The 17,715-nt window shown below is 41.7% G+C and overlaps 1 protein-coding gene across 2 annotated transcripts; it reads left to right on the forward strand.

Moving 5' to 3' along the window:
- The first annotated feature begins 7,487 nt into the window (after positions 1 to 7,487).
- psma6a (proteasome 20S subunit alpha 6a) lies at positions 7,488 to 16,515 on the forward strand. Of its 2 annotated transcripts, none has more exons than XM_068039275.1 (7): positions 7,488 to 7,663; positions 8,000 to 8,094; positions 10,654 to 10,735; positions 11,403 to 11,555; positions 14,401 to 14,579; positions 14,754 to 14,848; positions 16,336 to 16,515. In XM_068039275.1, the coding sequence occupies exons 1-7, from the start codon at positions 7,588 to 7,590 to the stop codon at positions 16,391 to 16,393; spliced, it is 738 nt and encodes a 245-aa protein (XP_067895376.1). In that variant the 5' UTR covers positions 7,488 to 7,587; the 3' UTR covers positions 16,394 to 16,515. The 2 variants fall into 2 exon arrangements, with proteins under 2 accessions (XP_067895376.1, XP_067895375.1); XM_068039274.1 differs by having other exon boundaries at positions 7,489 to 7,663; positions 11,400 to 11,555.
- Positions 16,516 to 17,715: the final 1,200 nt, after the last annotated feature.

Raw genomic sequence — 17,715 nt, forward strand, 5'->3', positions numbered from 1 at the left:
TTCACCACCCTGTCTCTGACACCACTCATCTATCACCATAGGGCTTTTCAGTGTCTCTAGCAGAGGACTGCGTGTTTCTTCTTTGAACGTGAGGAAGTCGGTGCGCAGTTTACAACCGCACAATCTTGATGGGTTGGCAATCTTTACCTAATGGCATGGCAAGCCATGACGACTGGTGAGTGTCAATCCCACTGCAGCCTTCATCCCCCTTCACAGTTGTTGATGTACATGTGCCTCATTCATCTGCCTATTCCACATTTGAGGACTTGAAATGTGTTATTTATTGAGGTCCGTCCCTCTAGATCTGCCCAGATCAGCGTTGCAGGCTCACCTCGTGCAGGTTTTGGCTGGAACGATCTTGTTTGAAGGACAGGCTGTGAGCAAAGCCACAACCAGTCTGCCATCCTTGGATGTGAGGACAAGTACCAGTGAGAAGGTACTTGAGCCCACCAGTGTTGTAGCTGTACTGGAACATCTTGGCTAGAGCTGTGGCTAGTTCTGAAGCACAAGACTTCAGTACTACAGCTGAAATGTTGTCAGGGCCCATTGGATTTGCTGTATCCAGTGTCCCCACCTGCTTCTTAATATCATGTGGAGTGAATCGAATTAGCTGAAGACTGGCATCTGTGATGCTGGGGATGTCAGGAGGAGGCCAAGATGGATCATCCACTGGGCACTTCTGGCTGAAGATGGTTGCAAATGCTTCAGCTTTGTATTTTGCGCTGATGTGCTGGGCTCCCCCATCATGGAGGATGGGTATGTTTTTGGAGCCTCCTCCTCCTGTTATTTGTTTAACTGCCCACACCATTCACGACTGGGTGCAGCAGGACTGCAGAGCCTAGATCTATTGTGTTGGTTGTGGGATCGCTTAGCTCTGTTCATCACATGCTGTTCCTGTTGTTTAGCATGTTTGCAGTCTGTGTTGTATCTTCACCAGGTTAGTATCTCATTTTAAGGTATGCCTGGTGCTGCTCCTGGCATGCTCTCCTACACTGATCATTGTAACAGGGTTGATCCCCTGTCTTCATGGTAATTGTAGAGTGAGGTATATGCCGGGCCATGAGGTTACAGATTGTGGTTGAATACAATTCTGCTGCTGCTGATGGCCCTCAATGCCTCATGGATGCCCAGTTTTGAGGTTCTAGATCTGTTCTGAATCTATCCCATTTAGCACTGTGGTAGTGCCACACAACACGATGGATGGTGTCCTCACTGTGAAGAAGGGACTTTGTCTGCACAAGGACAGTGCAATGGTCATTCTTGCCAGCACTGTCATGGACAAATGCAGCTGCAACAGGTAGACTGGTGAGGCCGAAGCCAGGTAGGTTGGTTCTTTCACCATCTGCTGCTGGACCAGTCTGGTAGTTATGTCTTTCAGGACTCAGCCAATAATGGTGCTACTGAGCCACTCCTGGTGATGGGCTTAGTAGTTCCCCACCCAGAGTACATTCTGTGCCCTTGCTACCCTAAGTGTTTCTTCCAAGTAGTGTTCAACATGGAGGAGTACTGATTCATCAGCTGGGGAACAGCAGTACATAATAATCAGCAGGAGGTTTCCTTGCCCATATTTGGCCCTATGCCATGAAAGTTCATGGGATCCAGAGTTAATGTTGAGGACTCCCAGGACCACTCTCTCCCAACTGTATGCTACTATGCCGCCACCTCTGGTGGGTTTGTCCTGCCTGTGGAACAGGACATACCCAGGGATGCTGATGGAGGAGTCTGGGACATTGGCTGTAAGGTGTGATTCAGTGAGTATGACTACATCAGGCTGTTGCTTGACTAGTCTGTGGGACAACTTTCCCAATTTTGGCACAAGGCCCCAGATGTTACTGAGGAGGACTTTGCAGGGTTGACTGGGCAGGGTGTGCCTTTGTTGTTTTACGTACCTAGGTCGATGCCAATGATGTCTCCCCCAGAACATTTGTTTGGGACCCTGAATAATGCCATGGGACAGTGCCAGGGGAAGAAAAGCTGCTGGTAGGGGTGATAGAAGAGTGTCAGGGAGAGAATAATTCCTCCAGAATGTGAAGCTGGAAGCAGAGTGGAAGGTGTGTTTGGTGGTGGGATTATGTTAGAATCATAGAAGCACAGAAAGAGGCCATTTGGTCCACCAGAGGTGGCGGCATAGTGGCATACAGTCAGGAGAGAGTGGTCCTGGGATTCCTCAACATTAACTCTGGGTCCCATGAAGTCTCATGGCACAGGGCCAAATATGGACAAGGAAACCTCCTGCTGATTATTACGTACTGCTGGTTCTACTCCCCCACTTAGTCCCACTCCCCCACTTTTTCCCTGAAGCCCTGCATTTCTTTTCTCGTCAGATAATTATTCAATTCTCTTTGAAGGCTTCTATTGAATCTACCTCCACCACACTGTCAGGCAGTGCATTCCAAATCCTTACCACTGCTGTGTAAATTTTTTTTCCTCATGTCGCCATAGTTTCTTTTCCCAATGTGAACAGTTTCTCCTTATCTACTCTGTCCAGACCCCTCATGATTTTGAACACCTCTATCAAATCTCCTCTTGTCCAAGGAAAACAGCCCCAGCTTCTTCAACCTATCCACATAACTGAAGTTCCTCATCCTTGGAAACATTCTCATGAATCTTTTCTGCACCCTCTCTAATGCCATCACATCCTTCCTAAAGTGTGGTGCCCTGAATCGAACACAATACTCCAGTTGAGGCCAAACTAGTGTTTTATAGCTTCCCTGTTTTTGTACTCTATGTCCCTATTTATAAAGCCCAGGATCCCATATGTTTTATTAACTGCACCCGCTTTACAGTTGTACCCTTTAATTTATATTGTCTCTCCTCCTCCTTCCTACCAAAATGAATCGCTTCACACTTCTCTACATTAAATTTCATCCACCACTGTCCACCCATTCTACCATCCTGTCTATGTCTTTCTGAAGTTTATGACTGTCTTCCTCACAGTTCGCAATATTTCCAAGTTTTGTGTCAGCCACAAATTTTGAAATTGTGCCCTATACACCCAAGTCTAGGTCATTCATATATATCAGGAAAAGCAGGGATCCTAACACCTACCCCTGGGGAACTGCTCTATATACCTTCCTCCAGTTCGAAAAATAACCGTTCACCACTACTCTCTATTTCCTGTCACTCATCCAATTTTGTATCCACACTGCTACTGTCCCTTTTATTCCATTGGCTCCAACTTTGCTAACAAGCCTGTTATGTAGCACTTTATCAAATGCCTTTTGGAAGTCCATGTACACCACATTAACTGCATGATCCTCATCAACCCTTTCTGTTACCTCATCAAAAAACACAATCAAGTTAGTTAAACACAATTTACCCGTAATAAATCCATGCTGGCTTTCCTTAATTAATCCACATTTGTCTAAGTGACCTGTTAATGGTAACCCGAATTATCATTTCTAAAAGCTTTGCCACCACCAAGGTTAAACTGACTGGCCTGTGGCTGCTGGGCTTATCCTTACACTTTTTTTTGAATAAGGGTGTAATATTTGTAATTCACCAATCCTCTGGTACCACCCCTGTATCTAAGGGGGATTGGAAGATTTTGGCCAATGCCTCTGTAATTTCCTCCCTTACTTCCCTCAGTATTCTTGGATGCATCTCATCCAGTCTTGGTGACTTATCAACTTTAAGTACAGCCAGGCTAGCTAATGCCTTCTGTTTTATCAATTTTTAGCCCATTCAGTGTCTCAACTGCCTGCTCTTTCACTATGACTTGGGTGGCATCTTCTTCCTTGGTAAAGACAGATACAAAGTACTCATTTAATATCTCAACCATGCCATAACTCCATGCATAAATCCCCATTTAGTTCCCTAATTGGCCCCACTCCTCCTTTTACCACCATTTTACTATTTATATCCTATAGAAAACTTTTGGATTCCCTTTTATGTTAGCTGCTAGTCTCTTCTCATACTCTCTCTTTGCTTCTCATTTGTTTTTCACTTCCCTCTGAACCTTCTGTATTCTACCTGGTTCTCAATTGTATTATCAACCTGACATCTTTCATATGCACCCTTTTTCTGCTTCATCTTACTCTCTAGCTCTTTCATCGTCCAGTGAGCTCTGCATTTGTTTTCTCTGCCTTTCCCCCTCAGGGAATGCACCTTGTCTGTACCTGAACTATCTCCACTTTAAGGGCAGCTCATTGTTCAGTTACAGTTTTGCCTGCCAATCTTAGATTCCAATTGACATTGAAGTTGGCTTTCCCCCAATTAATTATTTTTACTCTGGATTGCCCCTTGTCCTTTTCCATAGCCAACCTAAACCTCATGATGCTCTGGTCACTGTCCCCTAAACGTTCCCCCACTGACACTTGTTTCACTTGACCCACCTCATTCCCCCAGAACCAGATCCAGCAATGCCTCCATCCCCATTGGACTGGAAACATACTGATGTAGAAAATTCTCCAGAACACACTCTAGAAACTCTGCCCCTTTTGTTTGAAGAGACAGAAATGGTGGAAGGTGATCTATCAAATGAGGAGTGGAGTGAAAAGTAAGATCAAAGGGGACCCTTCTTTGTGCTAGAGATTATATGCATGGGTGGTGCTTCAAAGAAGCCTTGGCAGGTTGCTGCAGTGTATCGTATAGATGGTATACACTGCAATCACGGTGTGCCAGTGATGGAGGGAGTGAATGTTTAAGGTGGTGGATGAGCTGCCACTGAAGTAGACTGCTTTGTCCTGGATGGTATTGAGCATCTTGAGTGTTGTTGCAGCTGCACTCATGCAGACAAGTGGAGAGTATTCCATCACACTCCTGACTTGTGCCTTGTGAAAAGGCTTAGGGAGACAGGAGGTGAATTCCTTGCTGCAGAATACCCAACCTCTTATCTGCTCTTGTAGCCACACTATTTATGTGGCTGGTCCAGTTAAGTTTCTGGTCAATGCTGACACCAGGATGTTTATGCTGTGGGATTTGTTACGGACAGGTGGTAAGGGGTGTGGATGGTTCCCACTGTTCACCTCCCAACTGACCACAATCGTATTTTGTAGAAATGATGCTTTAGCCCCTGAGTGTCTTGAGGGTCAAATAAACAGACAAATGACAGATTTTCTCATAGGTAATAAAAGCAAATTACATTCACACACATTCACCCACACATACATACACAAGAATAGATAAATAGGGAAAAAAGGGTAAGAGGTAGTTAAAAGTCCCAAGTGAGATAAGTGTTCATGGTTTACAGAAGGTAATTGAGTCTTCTTGGGAGGAAATGTCTTTCTTTTAAAAAGTTGCAGGCCTGATTATTTGCAGTCTTGAACTTGCAGAGGTATTGTAGAGCTCTAGTGGTTGTAATACAGCCCAAAGCTGGTGGTGTGTAGTTTTTTTACCTTCTCAGATGGTTAGTCTCAAAGTCACTTTGTGATGTCTCTGCTGTTCTTGGTCAGCAAAGCTCCTCTCTTGTGCTGGATCCTTCTCACAGGCTTTCTATGATGTTGGCTTGATCTTCCCCTCGCTCTCTCTCTAGAGAGCTACCTTTTAAGGTAAAAACCTCTCACATTTTGTTAGGAGATGCATAGCCCTCTCCCCTGTTGAGACCATACAATGGGCCAATATATGATAATCATGGCCATCATTCGATGTTTGAATGGGAATCATTCTGTTATGATCTTGTTGCTTCACATCTTATTCATCTTGGCTTGGCTATGAGCTAGACTGTCTCCAGCATCTTCTGTTAATCCATTCATGTCGATCAGAGTCATTATTATGCAGTAGCTCCTTTCAATTTCGAAGGTGTTCACCCCAGAGCTATTTCAGACAAGGTTAACAAGCCTTGTCCTTGCAGATGACTTTGTGGATTTCCTGTATAGGAGGGGTCACATGCCCACTACTCCATTTTGACTGCGTATAAGTGTCCATGTTCTTGTGATTTTGTTTAACATTTGATTTTTTTAAATTCATAATTCTTCCATCTCATTATTTCATCACGGCTCCTTCCGTGCATGACAGATTTGACAATGGTAATGCCATTGAATGTCAAGGGGAGGTGATTAGACTCTCTTGTCTTGCAGATGGTCATTGCCTGGCACTTCTGTGATGCCAATTTTACTTGCCAATTAGCAGCACAAGCCTAGAAAGTTGTCCAGGTTTTGCTGCATGCAGGCACGGACTTCTTCATTGGCTGAGGAATTGCAAATGGAACTGAACACTGTGCAATCATCGAACATCCCCACTTCTGACCTTATGGTGGTGGGAAGGTCATTGATGAAGCAGCTGAAGATGATTGAGCAGAGGATACTGCCTGAGGAATTCCTGCAGCGATGTTCAGGAGATGAGATGATTGCCCTCCCAACAACCACAACCATCTTCCTTTGTGCTAGGTATGACTCCAACTAGTGGAAAGCTTTCCCCGATCACCATTGACTTAAATTTTACTAGGACTCCTTAGTGCCACACTTGATCAAATGCTGGCTTGATGTCAAGGGTACTCACTCTCTTTACCTCTGGAATACAGCTGTTTCTTTGTCCATGTTTGGACCAAGACTCTAATGCGGTCTGCAGCTGAGTGGCACTAGTGGAACCCAAACTGAGCATTGGTGAGCAGATATGTTCCCCATTTTAAAGAAGATTCCAAAAGAAACCACAGGAGATATACTAAGTTAACAATATACTGATAGGCTCCTATAGGAGGACCATCTGGTGAGTTTACACCTGGCATAGCTTAGGGTTACCAACACTGGTTGGACATATTCCTGGAGGTTTCATCACGTGATCTCCTGCCTCTTACTGCTGCACCCCTCCATCCAACACATCCATCCTCACGATGCACTGTGTCCACATATCAATTGGAAGGCCAACAGGGTCTTTGTCATCCAATTGGATGATTCTTGACTTTCAGTTACACACTTTACCCCATCTCCAATACTTTTATAACTAATAAATGAAAATATTCAAAAAAGATGAAGAAAAACATTTGAATCAATCATGCTCATTCAATGCGTTCTGAATATGAATCTAAATGTATTATCAGGCTTGAGAAAGACAAAAACAAAAAGTGCTGGAAATACTCAGCAGATCTGACAGCATCTGTGAGGAGAGAAACAGAGTTAATGTTTCAGGTTGATGACATTTCAAGGTCACAGACCTGAAACATCAACCTGTTTCTCACATGCCGTCAAACCTGTTGAGTATTTCCAGCACTTTCAGTTTTTATTTCGGATGTCCAATATCCACAGTATTTTACTCTTGAGTATTTGATTTGGACAAACCACTTATCCTTACTAGTGGCAACCTGCTGTAGGATGAAGGTGTCAGCAACATTCCTACTCCAACCTGCACAGGCTACAAGCCGATAATAATAATATAAAAGCAAAATACTGCGGATGCTGGAAATCTGAAATAAAAACAAGAAATGCTGGAACCACTCAGCAGGTCTGACAGCATCTGTGGAAAGAGAAGCAGAGTTAACGTTTTGGGTCTTCTTCAGAAGGCCACAAGCCTAAACGGTTTGATTGTCACACCACTAGTGCTTCCGGAGCAGAGGAGGCCTTACACGGTATATCCTGTCAGCCGGGGATCAGTTCCGGCTGCTGAGCCGTGATCTTGCATGTTGTTGGTCTTTGGTTCGGCTTCTTTGTCAGAATGTCCCGGGGATCGAGCGCTGGCTTTGACCGTCACATCACCATCTTCTCCCCGGAGGGAAGGTTATACCAAGTAGGTGAGTGAGTGCTGCACCGACGGCCTGGCCGGCATAACGCTGACAGCACCCGAGCTGCAACTGCTCAGTCATCCCAGATCCCATCCCCCACCCAGCGGTGGCAGGAGGGCCCGGGGAGACCGGCGTGGGGGACCGGGGCAGCTCTTGCTGCCGATGTCTGGACAGTAACTTGCTGAGATGTTCAACATCTGATAAATGTTATCAATGACTCTGTGATCGTAAAAACTTGAGTTAAGTTTACAGAATGAGATGCATCGCAGTAAATCATATTAAAGCAAAACGAATTCGACTTGGGTTTGAATGTCATCTATGTCTAAGGCAATTTTTTTTTTGCAGAATACGCTTTTAAGGCTATAAACCAGGGGGGCCTCACTTCAGTCGCTGTACGTGGAAAGGACTGTGCTGTAATAGTTACACAAAAGAAAGTACCGGTGAGTATAAACTGAAGTACCTTATGTGCCAGTGATGGAAAAGAGTGCTGGGAGGACTTTAGATGGTGTAACTGGCCAAGTACCAGTCAAAATAAGACACTGTTGCGAAATACACCAGTTGTATTAACTACACGGTTCAAATCCCTACACGGAAATTTGAAAATTTGTATTCAGATGGTAAAGTCTGGAAACGAAAAGGAGGGATCTATAAAAAAGCAACCATGAAATTGTCATTTATTTATTTTGTTTTATTTAGAGATACAGTACTGAAACAGGCCCAACGGCCCACCGAGTCTGTGCCGACCAACAACCACCCATTTTATACTAATCCTACATTAACCCCATATTCCCTACCACATCCCCACCATTCTCCTACCTACACTAGGGGCAATTTACAATGGCCAATTTACCTATCAACCTGCAAGTCTATGGCTGTGAGAGGAAACTGGAGCACCCGGCGGAAATCCACACGGTCACAGGGAGAACTTGCAAACTCCGCACACAGGTGGCTGAGAGGAGATTTAGTTGACGTGTATAAAATTATGAGGGGCCTCGATAGAGTGGATAGGAGGAACCTATTTCCCTTAGCAGAGAGGTCACTATCAGGCGGCATGAATTTGAAGTAATTCGTAGTAGGATTAAAGGGGGGTTGAGAATTTTTTTCACTCGGAGGGTGATGGGGGTTTAGAACTCATTGCTTTCAAGGTTGATAGAGGCAGAACCCCTCATCGCATTTAAAAGCAAAAACATCCTTGGATATGCACTTGACATGTTGCAAACTACAAGACTATAGACCAAGAGTTGGAAATTGGGAAAGTTCTTTTTCAGCCAGCACAGACATGATGGGCTGAATAGCTGTCTCCTGTGTCCTAAGTTTCTATGATTTGTCTGATTCTATGATTCACTGCTTTCTAAAATAGTAAAAAAAAAACAATAAAACCTATGATCTGTAATTCCAACAGTGGATATTGTTGAATTGTTTGTATTTTGTTGTGTCTGATGTCTCAAATACAGTTCTGGATTAGTCATTTTTTTTTAAACACTGACTGACTAAAACTTTTCATCAGTGTCAGTTTAGCTGAATGGTAGCAGTCTCATCTCTGAGTCAGAAGTATGTTAAAGCTCCAGGACAACACTTCAGTCCATAATTTCAGCTGACCGTTAGTGCAGAAGTTCTGAATTTCAGATGAGATGTTCAACCATAGCCCCATCTGTTCATCAAGGTGCCTTCAGCTGCCTAGGCTCCAAGCTCTGGAATTCCCTCCCTAAACCTCTCCATTTCTCTCTTCCTTTAAGACACTCCTTAAAACCTACCTCTTTGACCAAGCTTTTTGGTCGCCTGTCTTAATATCTTGTTTCAGTATTTAACATATTGACATGCATGTTTTCTTCTGTATTCTCACATTGGTTAATTTTGATGTGTTTGCGCTAGCATACCTTCTAATTCTCATACTGCTGTCTTACCGAAGAATATTTGTTTTAAACTTGGAGATGTATTGCTATTTCCTTTCTCTGCAATAAAAGCTGATATTACAATGCTTGTAATGTCCAATCCGGTAGGGAGGTGGGGGGAACAGAAAATGTTGGACATTTTCAGCAGGCCAGGCAGCACCTGTGGAGAGAGAAACAGAATTAGTGCTTCAGGTCAATCACCCTTCATCGGATCCTGATGTGTTGCGTCTCCCAATAGGCTGCTCTGCAATTTATTTTTTTATTTAGAGATACAGCACTGAAACAGGCCCTTCGGCCCACCAAGTCTGTGCCGACCATCAACCACCCATTTATACTAATCCTACATTAATCCCATTACCCTCTCACATCCCCACCTTCCCTCAATTCCCCTACCACCTACCTATACTAGGGGCAATTTATAATGGCCAATTTACCTATCATCCTGCAAGTCTTTGGCTGTGGGAGAAAATAGGAGCACCCGGCGAAAACCCACGCGATCACAGGGAGAACTTGCAAACTCCGCACAGGCAGTACCCAGAATCGAACCCGGGTCGCTGGAGCTGTGAGGCTGCGGTGCTAATTTCTAGTTGCCATTTTCAACATAGCCTCCTTCTGAGATTAAGTTCCCAGCAAATCTTGTGGTCATTGAATTAATTTGTCTACCCTGAAAGACAGTTAGGAGACAATCAAGGTTGGTTAGTGGGTCGGCTACCCAAAGATATCCCATGTAGTTTGTTGAAATTGCTGCCTCTTGCAGAGAAGTTACACAATTATAGATTATCTTGAATCAGAAGAGTGTTGTACGTAAGCTCTGGGATTCTTAAAATTGACTCTTAGAAATCAGTGTTAATCTTAGTTTCACTTACAACAACACCTGAACCTGCAGGCATGAACAGAACCAACGGAGCAGCAGGACTGCTGGGGCCTACAAATGACAGGAGAGATGGGCTGCAGCTGGCCTTGGGTTCTATGATGAACACCACTGACAGACATTTCTGCATTCAAACTCTACTATCATCCGAACAATTGTGCACATGCTTAATTTAAGCATGTAGTTCTATGTTGTGTACTATCCTTAATCCAATGGCTCTATTTGCTGTTTTTCAGGATAAGTTATTGGATGCCAACACTGTCACTCATCTGTTCAGAATAACTGAAAACATAGGATGTGTAATGACTGGAATGACAGGTAATAAATTTCTCATTCTCAAACTCATTCAGATTAAGTTCCTTCCCTTTAGACTATCTTACTTCGTTTTTAGATAGTTTTCTAAATTAACGCGCTAACAAAAGAAGCAGAATATTATCAGCACCAATGCACAAGCAAAATATGCCAAAAATCTGGAACAAAAAAGTTGGAAATACTCAGCAGGTCAAGTAGCATATGTGGAGAGAGAAATAGTTAATGTTTCAGGTTAATGATGAAAGATGTTTCCACCATTTTCTGTTTTTATTATCAACACTGTCTCACTTTTGACCAAATCCTGTGCTTGGTAACTTAGACAGTAATGTCCAACAAGTACTCCTAACAGTAATTGAAAAGTGGAACATTGTTCAGGAGAGATTCAAAGTACCACAGGATGAGGCACTTAATTCCAGAATGGCTTTTTTTTCCAATCCATAGGCTTTTAAATGCCACACTCAGCATCACCTAAACACTACTACTTGATTGATTAGTTTTCTCTGCTTGTTTCACTCTTGCTGGTGTCCTTTATTATGGTTTTATGTTCTTTCATCTGTCAAGTTTCTAAGACTAACAATGAATATAAATCAGTATTGTGAACATTACTTTAAGTAGTTTACACTTTTTTTCCTGAAAGTCTATCTTTCTCACCTTTTTTATTTCTTTACAGCAGACAGCAGGTCCCAGGTTCAGAGAGCTCGGTATGAAGCTGCAAACTGGAAGTACAAGTATGGTTATGATATCCCAGTGGACATGTTGTGCAAACGGATTGCAGACATTTCCCAAGTATACACACAGAACGCTGAAATGAGACCCCTGGGATGCTGTAAGCAACTTCTATATGTAGTATAAGATTAATGCAACATTAGTTTTCTTCTTCAAATCATATTTTGCAAGTGCTTGCATATTATAAAGTCACATCCATGTGTTTTGATGGTCTTTCCAAATTATTTTCCTAAAGGTATTAATTAAGAAAAGATCAACCTATTAAATTTGGTGATCTTTCATTCCTGCAAGGTTTGTTACCATGTTGTGCATTTAACAAAAAAATTAGTGACTCTTCCAGTGGGTTAGTTGATTAAGGTAATGAATAGCTGAGCCACAGAGAACAGTGTTACTTCCAATTCTATATTGAATTAAAGAAAGAAAGGAGTTGTATTTATATAGCAACTTTCACATCCTAAAGTGCTTTTTCATTCTTTCATGGGACATGAGCGTCACTGACGAGGCCAGCATATATTGCCCATCCCTAATTGCCCGTGAGAAGGTGGTGAGCCGCCGCCTTGAACTGCTGCAGTCCCTCTGGTGTAGGTACACCCACAGTCCTGTTAGAAAGGGAGTTTCAGGTTTATGACCCAGTAACAATGAAGGAACAGTGATATAGTTCCAAGACAGGATAGTGTGTGGCTTGGAGGGGAACTTGCAATTGGTGTTCCTCTCTGTCTGTTGCCCTTGTCCTTCTAGATTATAGAGGTCACGGGTTTGGAAGGTGCTGTTGAAGGAGTGCTGCAGTGAGATGCTGCAGTATATGTTGTCTATGATACACACTGCTGCCACTGTGCGCAGGTAGTGGAGAGAGTGAATGTTTAAGGCAGTGGGTGGGATGATGATCAAGTGGGCTGCTTTGTCCTGTATAGTGTCAAGCTTCTTGAGTGTTGTTGGAGCTGCACTTGTCCAGGCAAGTGGAGAGTATTCCATCATATTCTTGACTTTTGCCTTGCCGATGGTGGACAGGCTTTGGGGATTTAGAAGGCGTGGTACATATTTCAGAATTCCCAGCCTCTGACCTGCTCATGTAGCCACGGTATTTATGTGGCTGGTCCAGTTAAGTTTCTGGTCAATGTTAACCCCCAGGATGTTGATGGTGGGGGATTCATTGATGGTAATGTTGTTGAATGTCAAGGGGAGGTAGTTAGATTCTCTTCTGTTGGAGATGTTCATTGCATAACATCTGTTAGATGTTAGCATGAATGTTACTTACCACTTATCAGCCCAATCCTGAATATTGTCCAGGTCTTGCTGCATGTGGGCATGGGCTACTTCAGTATCTGAGGAGTTGCAAATGGTAATGAACACTGTACAATCATCTGCGACCATCCCTGCTTCTGAGTTATGAAGGGAAGGTCACTGAAGCAGCTGGAGATGGTTGTCCCTAGTATACGTCCCTGCAGCAATATCCTAGGGCTTAGATGTTTGGCCTCCAACAACGACAAGCACCTTCCTTTGTCATGGTATAATTCCAATCAGTGGAGAGTTTTCCCCTGATTCCCTGACATCAGTTTTTTTAGGGCTCCTTGGTCAAATACTGCCTAGATGTCAAGGGCAGTCGCTCTCAACTCACCTCTTGTCCATATTTGGACCAAGGCTGTAATGAGGTCTGGAGGCGAGTGGATCTGACAAAATCCTGTAATTAGGGAAATGCAGCAGCCAACTTTCTCATAACCAGGTTCCATGTATAGGCATGAGGTAATGACTAAATAATCAAATTTAATACTGTTAGGTGAGGGATAAATGTTGGACAGTACTCTCACTCTTGATTGCTCTGCAATGCTTGATGCTGCAATTCTGTACGTATCAATTTTGGTTGAGAACGAGATTTGGATGCTTGTGATGCCCCACAATTGAATAGCCAGCCGATATTCACTGTCGAGGCTCCTGCATGAATAATGACCGCTTGTGCCAGGAAACGGGGCAAATAAGTATGTGTTAGATCACAAAATCACTCTTCAAGACAGAAAGGAAGAGAAGAAAAAATGGTAAAGGGGGGGAAAATCCCTGATAGGCCAAAATTGCTGAAAAGTGCAATTAATTTACAAGGCAGTGTTTGAGGCAATTAACACAACTGTACTGTCAGTCTTCAAAGTCAGCAGACAGACATGTATAAATGATCTTCAACAACATTCCTTCATTAATTTAAACTGATTTATTGTATTGAAAGAATGTAGACTTATCTGCATTTAGATTTGTTCTTCCCCAAAATGGGCAAGTGTAGAATTCATAGAGGAATCTGACTTGTTACATTTTTTTTTACAGTATTTTCATTTCTTAAATCGAGAATTTGAGAGGAAGCTCGCGGATACCTGTTGCTCTGCGATGATGATATACACCCTGAAAGTGCTGAGCTAATTCAGATCCTCATAGGATTTAGTTTAGTTTCAGAAATATTCTTGCTAAAGGAGTATAGAAATGTTCTCATTGTGTGATTCATACTTGTACTAGATTATAAAGACAGTAAATAATCATAATTGGCTTCCAAGTGACAAAGATCGAATTGTATTCTTGTAACAGAGAAATTGTGTTGAGAGAAGGTTTAGTCAGATCTTTTAAAATTTGAATAATTTAGAATCAAATCATTTTTTTCCCCTGAAATTTCTCTTTCTCCCCAAGAGAGTTGTTGGGACCTGGAACACTGTACCTGAAAAGGTGGTAGAAGATGATCCCATAAATAATTTTAAAAGGAAATTGGACTGGTATTTGAGGGTGCGGAGCTTACAGGGTTATAGACAAAAAGCAGGGGGGTGGGACTAAGCATGACTGATCTTTCAAAGAGACAGCATGGGCACGATGAGCTGAATGCCCTTCCTTTGTGCTGTAAGTTTTTTATGATTCTATTAAAGGCCAATCATAAAATGTATGAAATAAAAATTCAGTTTGACTGTTCTGTTTTACAGGTATGATTCTAGTAGGTGTTGACGAAGAGCTTGGTGCTCAGGTTTATAAGTGTGATCCTGCTGGTTATTATTGTGGTTTCAAGGCCACTGCTGCAGGAGTCAAACAGACAGAAGCCACAAGCTTCTTGGAAAAGAAAGTTAAGAAAAAGCTTGACTGGATATATGGACAAACTGTAGAGGTATGAAAGTTTTAAATCCTTGAACTAATAATTAAGTTGAATTTCCTTATCATTTTTCCCTTTTTATTTTAATGTGCTGTAAGGTGGTTTCCATTGCTTGTGATTAGCTGTAAAATAGTTTTTTTTTAAAAGAGTTCTGCTCTTTTTGAAGTAATGCATTTTCTTTTGTTGTAGACAGCAATAACCTGCCTGTCCACAGTGCTGTCCATTGACTTCAAACCCTCTGAAATTGAAGTAGGGGTGGTTACAGTGGATAACCCTAAATTTAGGTAAATGAAACCCTTTCAACTGAACCAAATAAAGTACTGTGTAAAGGTTATCTTGTTTTCTAAGTGAGCAAATCTGCCTAATTACGATTATTGTCTAATTTCAGTGTTAAACCTTTTAATTCCATGGTGAGTTGCCTCCTGTAATGCATTTTATGTGATTTATTCAATGTTAGGGGAATTTGAGAACATCTTTGCAAGAATGTGGGCCAAACAGTTTATTAAAGTACATTGTGCAGTCAGCTAAAATCAGCTGTGTAGGAATGTTTAGGAACTTTGTTCTGTAACTATGTGCTTTTCCTGTTGTCGTGGTGTATAAATATTCATAAATACAGGTAAAAGCGCGCCCTCCTGATTGAAAATAAAATCTGTTCACTTATGTTCTTACTTTTAAAATGAAGCTAGCTCTGAACCCTGAGATGTTCCTACTTTGGGATGCATCTTTCGATGTGATTTTGTTACTTGTATGACATTTTGTATACAATCTTTTAGTACAGATGTTGGTTTAAAATATATATGCATATCACACCTTTATGGTCACACAGTGACGAAACTGGGTGGTACAATAGATTAAAACACTATCCTTGCATCTATAGAAACCATGTTTGAATCCAGTTTTGAACTGGATTCTGGATTAAAACTGTTTTCACGGCTACAAGTAGCCCACTTGAACTATTTACTCAGAATAAACTCAATTGCTAGTAGGTTTGGTCTTACAGTATGCAGTATTTGTAAACTAGCACAAAGTGGTAATTTTATGCGGAGGCCAAAGAATGCTTATCATAGCAAAGGGAAAAATGCATACTAATACAGTTAGAAATACTTCTCTGAAGTTGAGTTTAAGCCGCATAACTGGATCAGTGGAGTGGGTGCCTTGACATACGCTTAGGGGATATTAATGCTGAGATTAGACGCTTAAAGTGGAAAAGTGTTACATTTATAGTACTGACAAAACTGACCTTGTTTAAAAAAAAATAAACTGAAAACTCTGGGTGCAGGTGGTAAAATGGCAGTTGCCGATGTCGATTGACTGTCCAGTATATGTCCCTCCCGATTTGACTTTGGTGCAAAGGCATTTCTGGCAGGGGACTACTTAACGGGTGACCAACCAACAACTGCCTGTTTACTAACCATCTCAATGTGAAAATTAGTCCCAAAGAAAACTCTATTAACCAATCCCTGAATGATACCTTTCTTCTGGTGTGACATTTGGACCAGTAATTAGCGCTTGGGTGAAGCACACTTTAGAAGTCAAACTTGAAACAGGAGAACTGCTTCATTAATACAGTTTCCTAGTTTGTTTCGTATTTTGCTTTACAGTCTTCATTCTGGAAATACATTTTAATTTTACTTTGAGCAGCTTAGAAATTTTAAGTCGGCACAAGATTAGAATAATTTACTTGCGTAATTTATCTTTGAATTTTAATCTCTAAAAATGTGCTTTAGCGTGAAAACCTTTCTTAAAAATTCTTTTTTTCCCCCCCCCCCAGGATTCTTTCAGAAGCTGAAATTGATGCACATCTGGTTGCTCTAGCAGAGAGAGACTGAAATTCCTTATAATTTAAGATTGTGTATTTGTTACATCAGTCTACAGTAACAATGTTCTTTTATGTAACAGAATGCCCATCTACACTATTTTACCCTGTTCAAATAAAGCTGAGGTTTTGGAACATACTGTTGATTAAATAATGTTTACACACATGCTCACATCTCAACTGTAGATCAAATAGTGGCTTTTCTATATTAAAAGGAAGGGAGAGGGAGGAATTTAACCTATCTATTCCACGCTTCTGCTAAACTTCCAAACTTCATGATATTCCAATTAGAACCTGCTATTTGGAAGCAAACAAAATTGAATGTTAAGGAATCATAAGAATTTGGGTACAGAATTAAACCATTTCAGCCTATTGTACCATTATAGAGGAATTATTTTATAATGAGCATCTGGAAGACCGTTCGAGAAAAGTTTGCATAAAAACCACTTTCTTTCAGAGTTACTGACAAGTTATAAACATTCAAGATTTGCTTTTTAGGCTCCTCAGTTTTGTTTGTAATGCAGATTTTGGAAGACTGATAACCAAATTACAACCTTTTAACTGTTCAAAAAAAATGAATATATGAAATCTCGACCTTTCCCATGCAGGTGTAAGTAGGGATTTCAGTTATGTGGAGAGTCATAGTCACTTATGGCCCAGGAGGAGGCCATTTGGCTCATTGTGTCCGTGCCAGCTTTCCACAGAGCTATGCTGTCAGCCCCACTCCAAGCAGAGGAGATCAAGGGATGATTTAGTATTCAAAATTGGGATGTTTGGAGAGTAAAGTGTCGATAGCCAAAAGACACACATTTAAGGTAAGGGCAAAAGAACGTGAGAGGAGATGAGAATTGAGAAATTTATTTTTGCACAATGAGTTACTATGATCTGGAATGCACTGTGAAAGGGTCATGGAAGCAGACTCAATAGTAACTTTGAAAAAGGAATTGAATGCATACATGAAGGGAAAAAGTTGCAGGACTATGGGGAAAGTACAAGGAAGTGGAACTAATTGGATAGCTTTCAAAGAGCTCACCTATGCCTGATGTGTAGGTAAAATCAATTACTTTATTTGCGCATTTAGCCGGCTGACTGACTCCACCCCAGAGTCTGTCAGGTCCACCAGAGTAAGTGAAGTTTGTGATACAGGTACTACTGTTTATACATTAAGATTCATGCAACACCTCCTTGTTTAACCAATCAGTGCGGTACAATTCGACTTCACCCACGTGGTGACATGCAGTACATCTGTTACTGAGGTTACAATACACTCCATTCTCAATACATACTTGTTACTAATAAAATATTGTTTTGTACCAGCAATATAAAACAAAGCGG

Source organism: Heterodontus francisci, chromosome 9, assembly GCF_036365525.1.
Source record: "Heterodontus francisci isolate sHetFra1 chromosome 9, sHetFra1.hap1, whole genome shotgun sequence".
Lineage (NCBI taxonomy): Eukaryota > Metazoa > Chordata > Chondrichthyes > Heterodontiformes > Heterodontidae > Heterodontus > Heterodontus francisci.

Coding starts and splice junctions, on each gene's coding strand:
- psma6a (XM_068039274.1), top strand. CDS start 7,588: ATGTCCCGGGGATCGAGCGCTGGCTTTGACCGTCACATCACCATCTTC. Junction 10,736..11,399: donor TGTAATGACTGGAATGACAG/GTAATAAATTTC, acceptor ATTTCTTTACAG/CAGACAGCAGGTCCCAGGTT. Junction 14,849..16,335: donor GTGGATAACCCTAAATTTAG/GTAAATGAAACC, acceptor CCCCCCCCCCAG/GATTCTTTCAGAAGCTGAAA.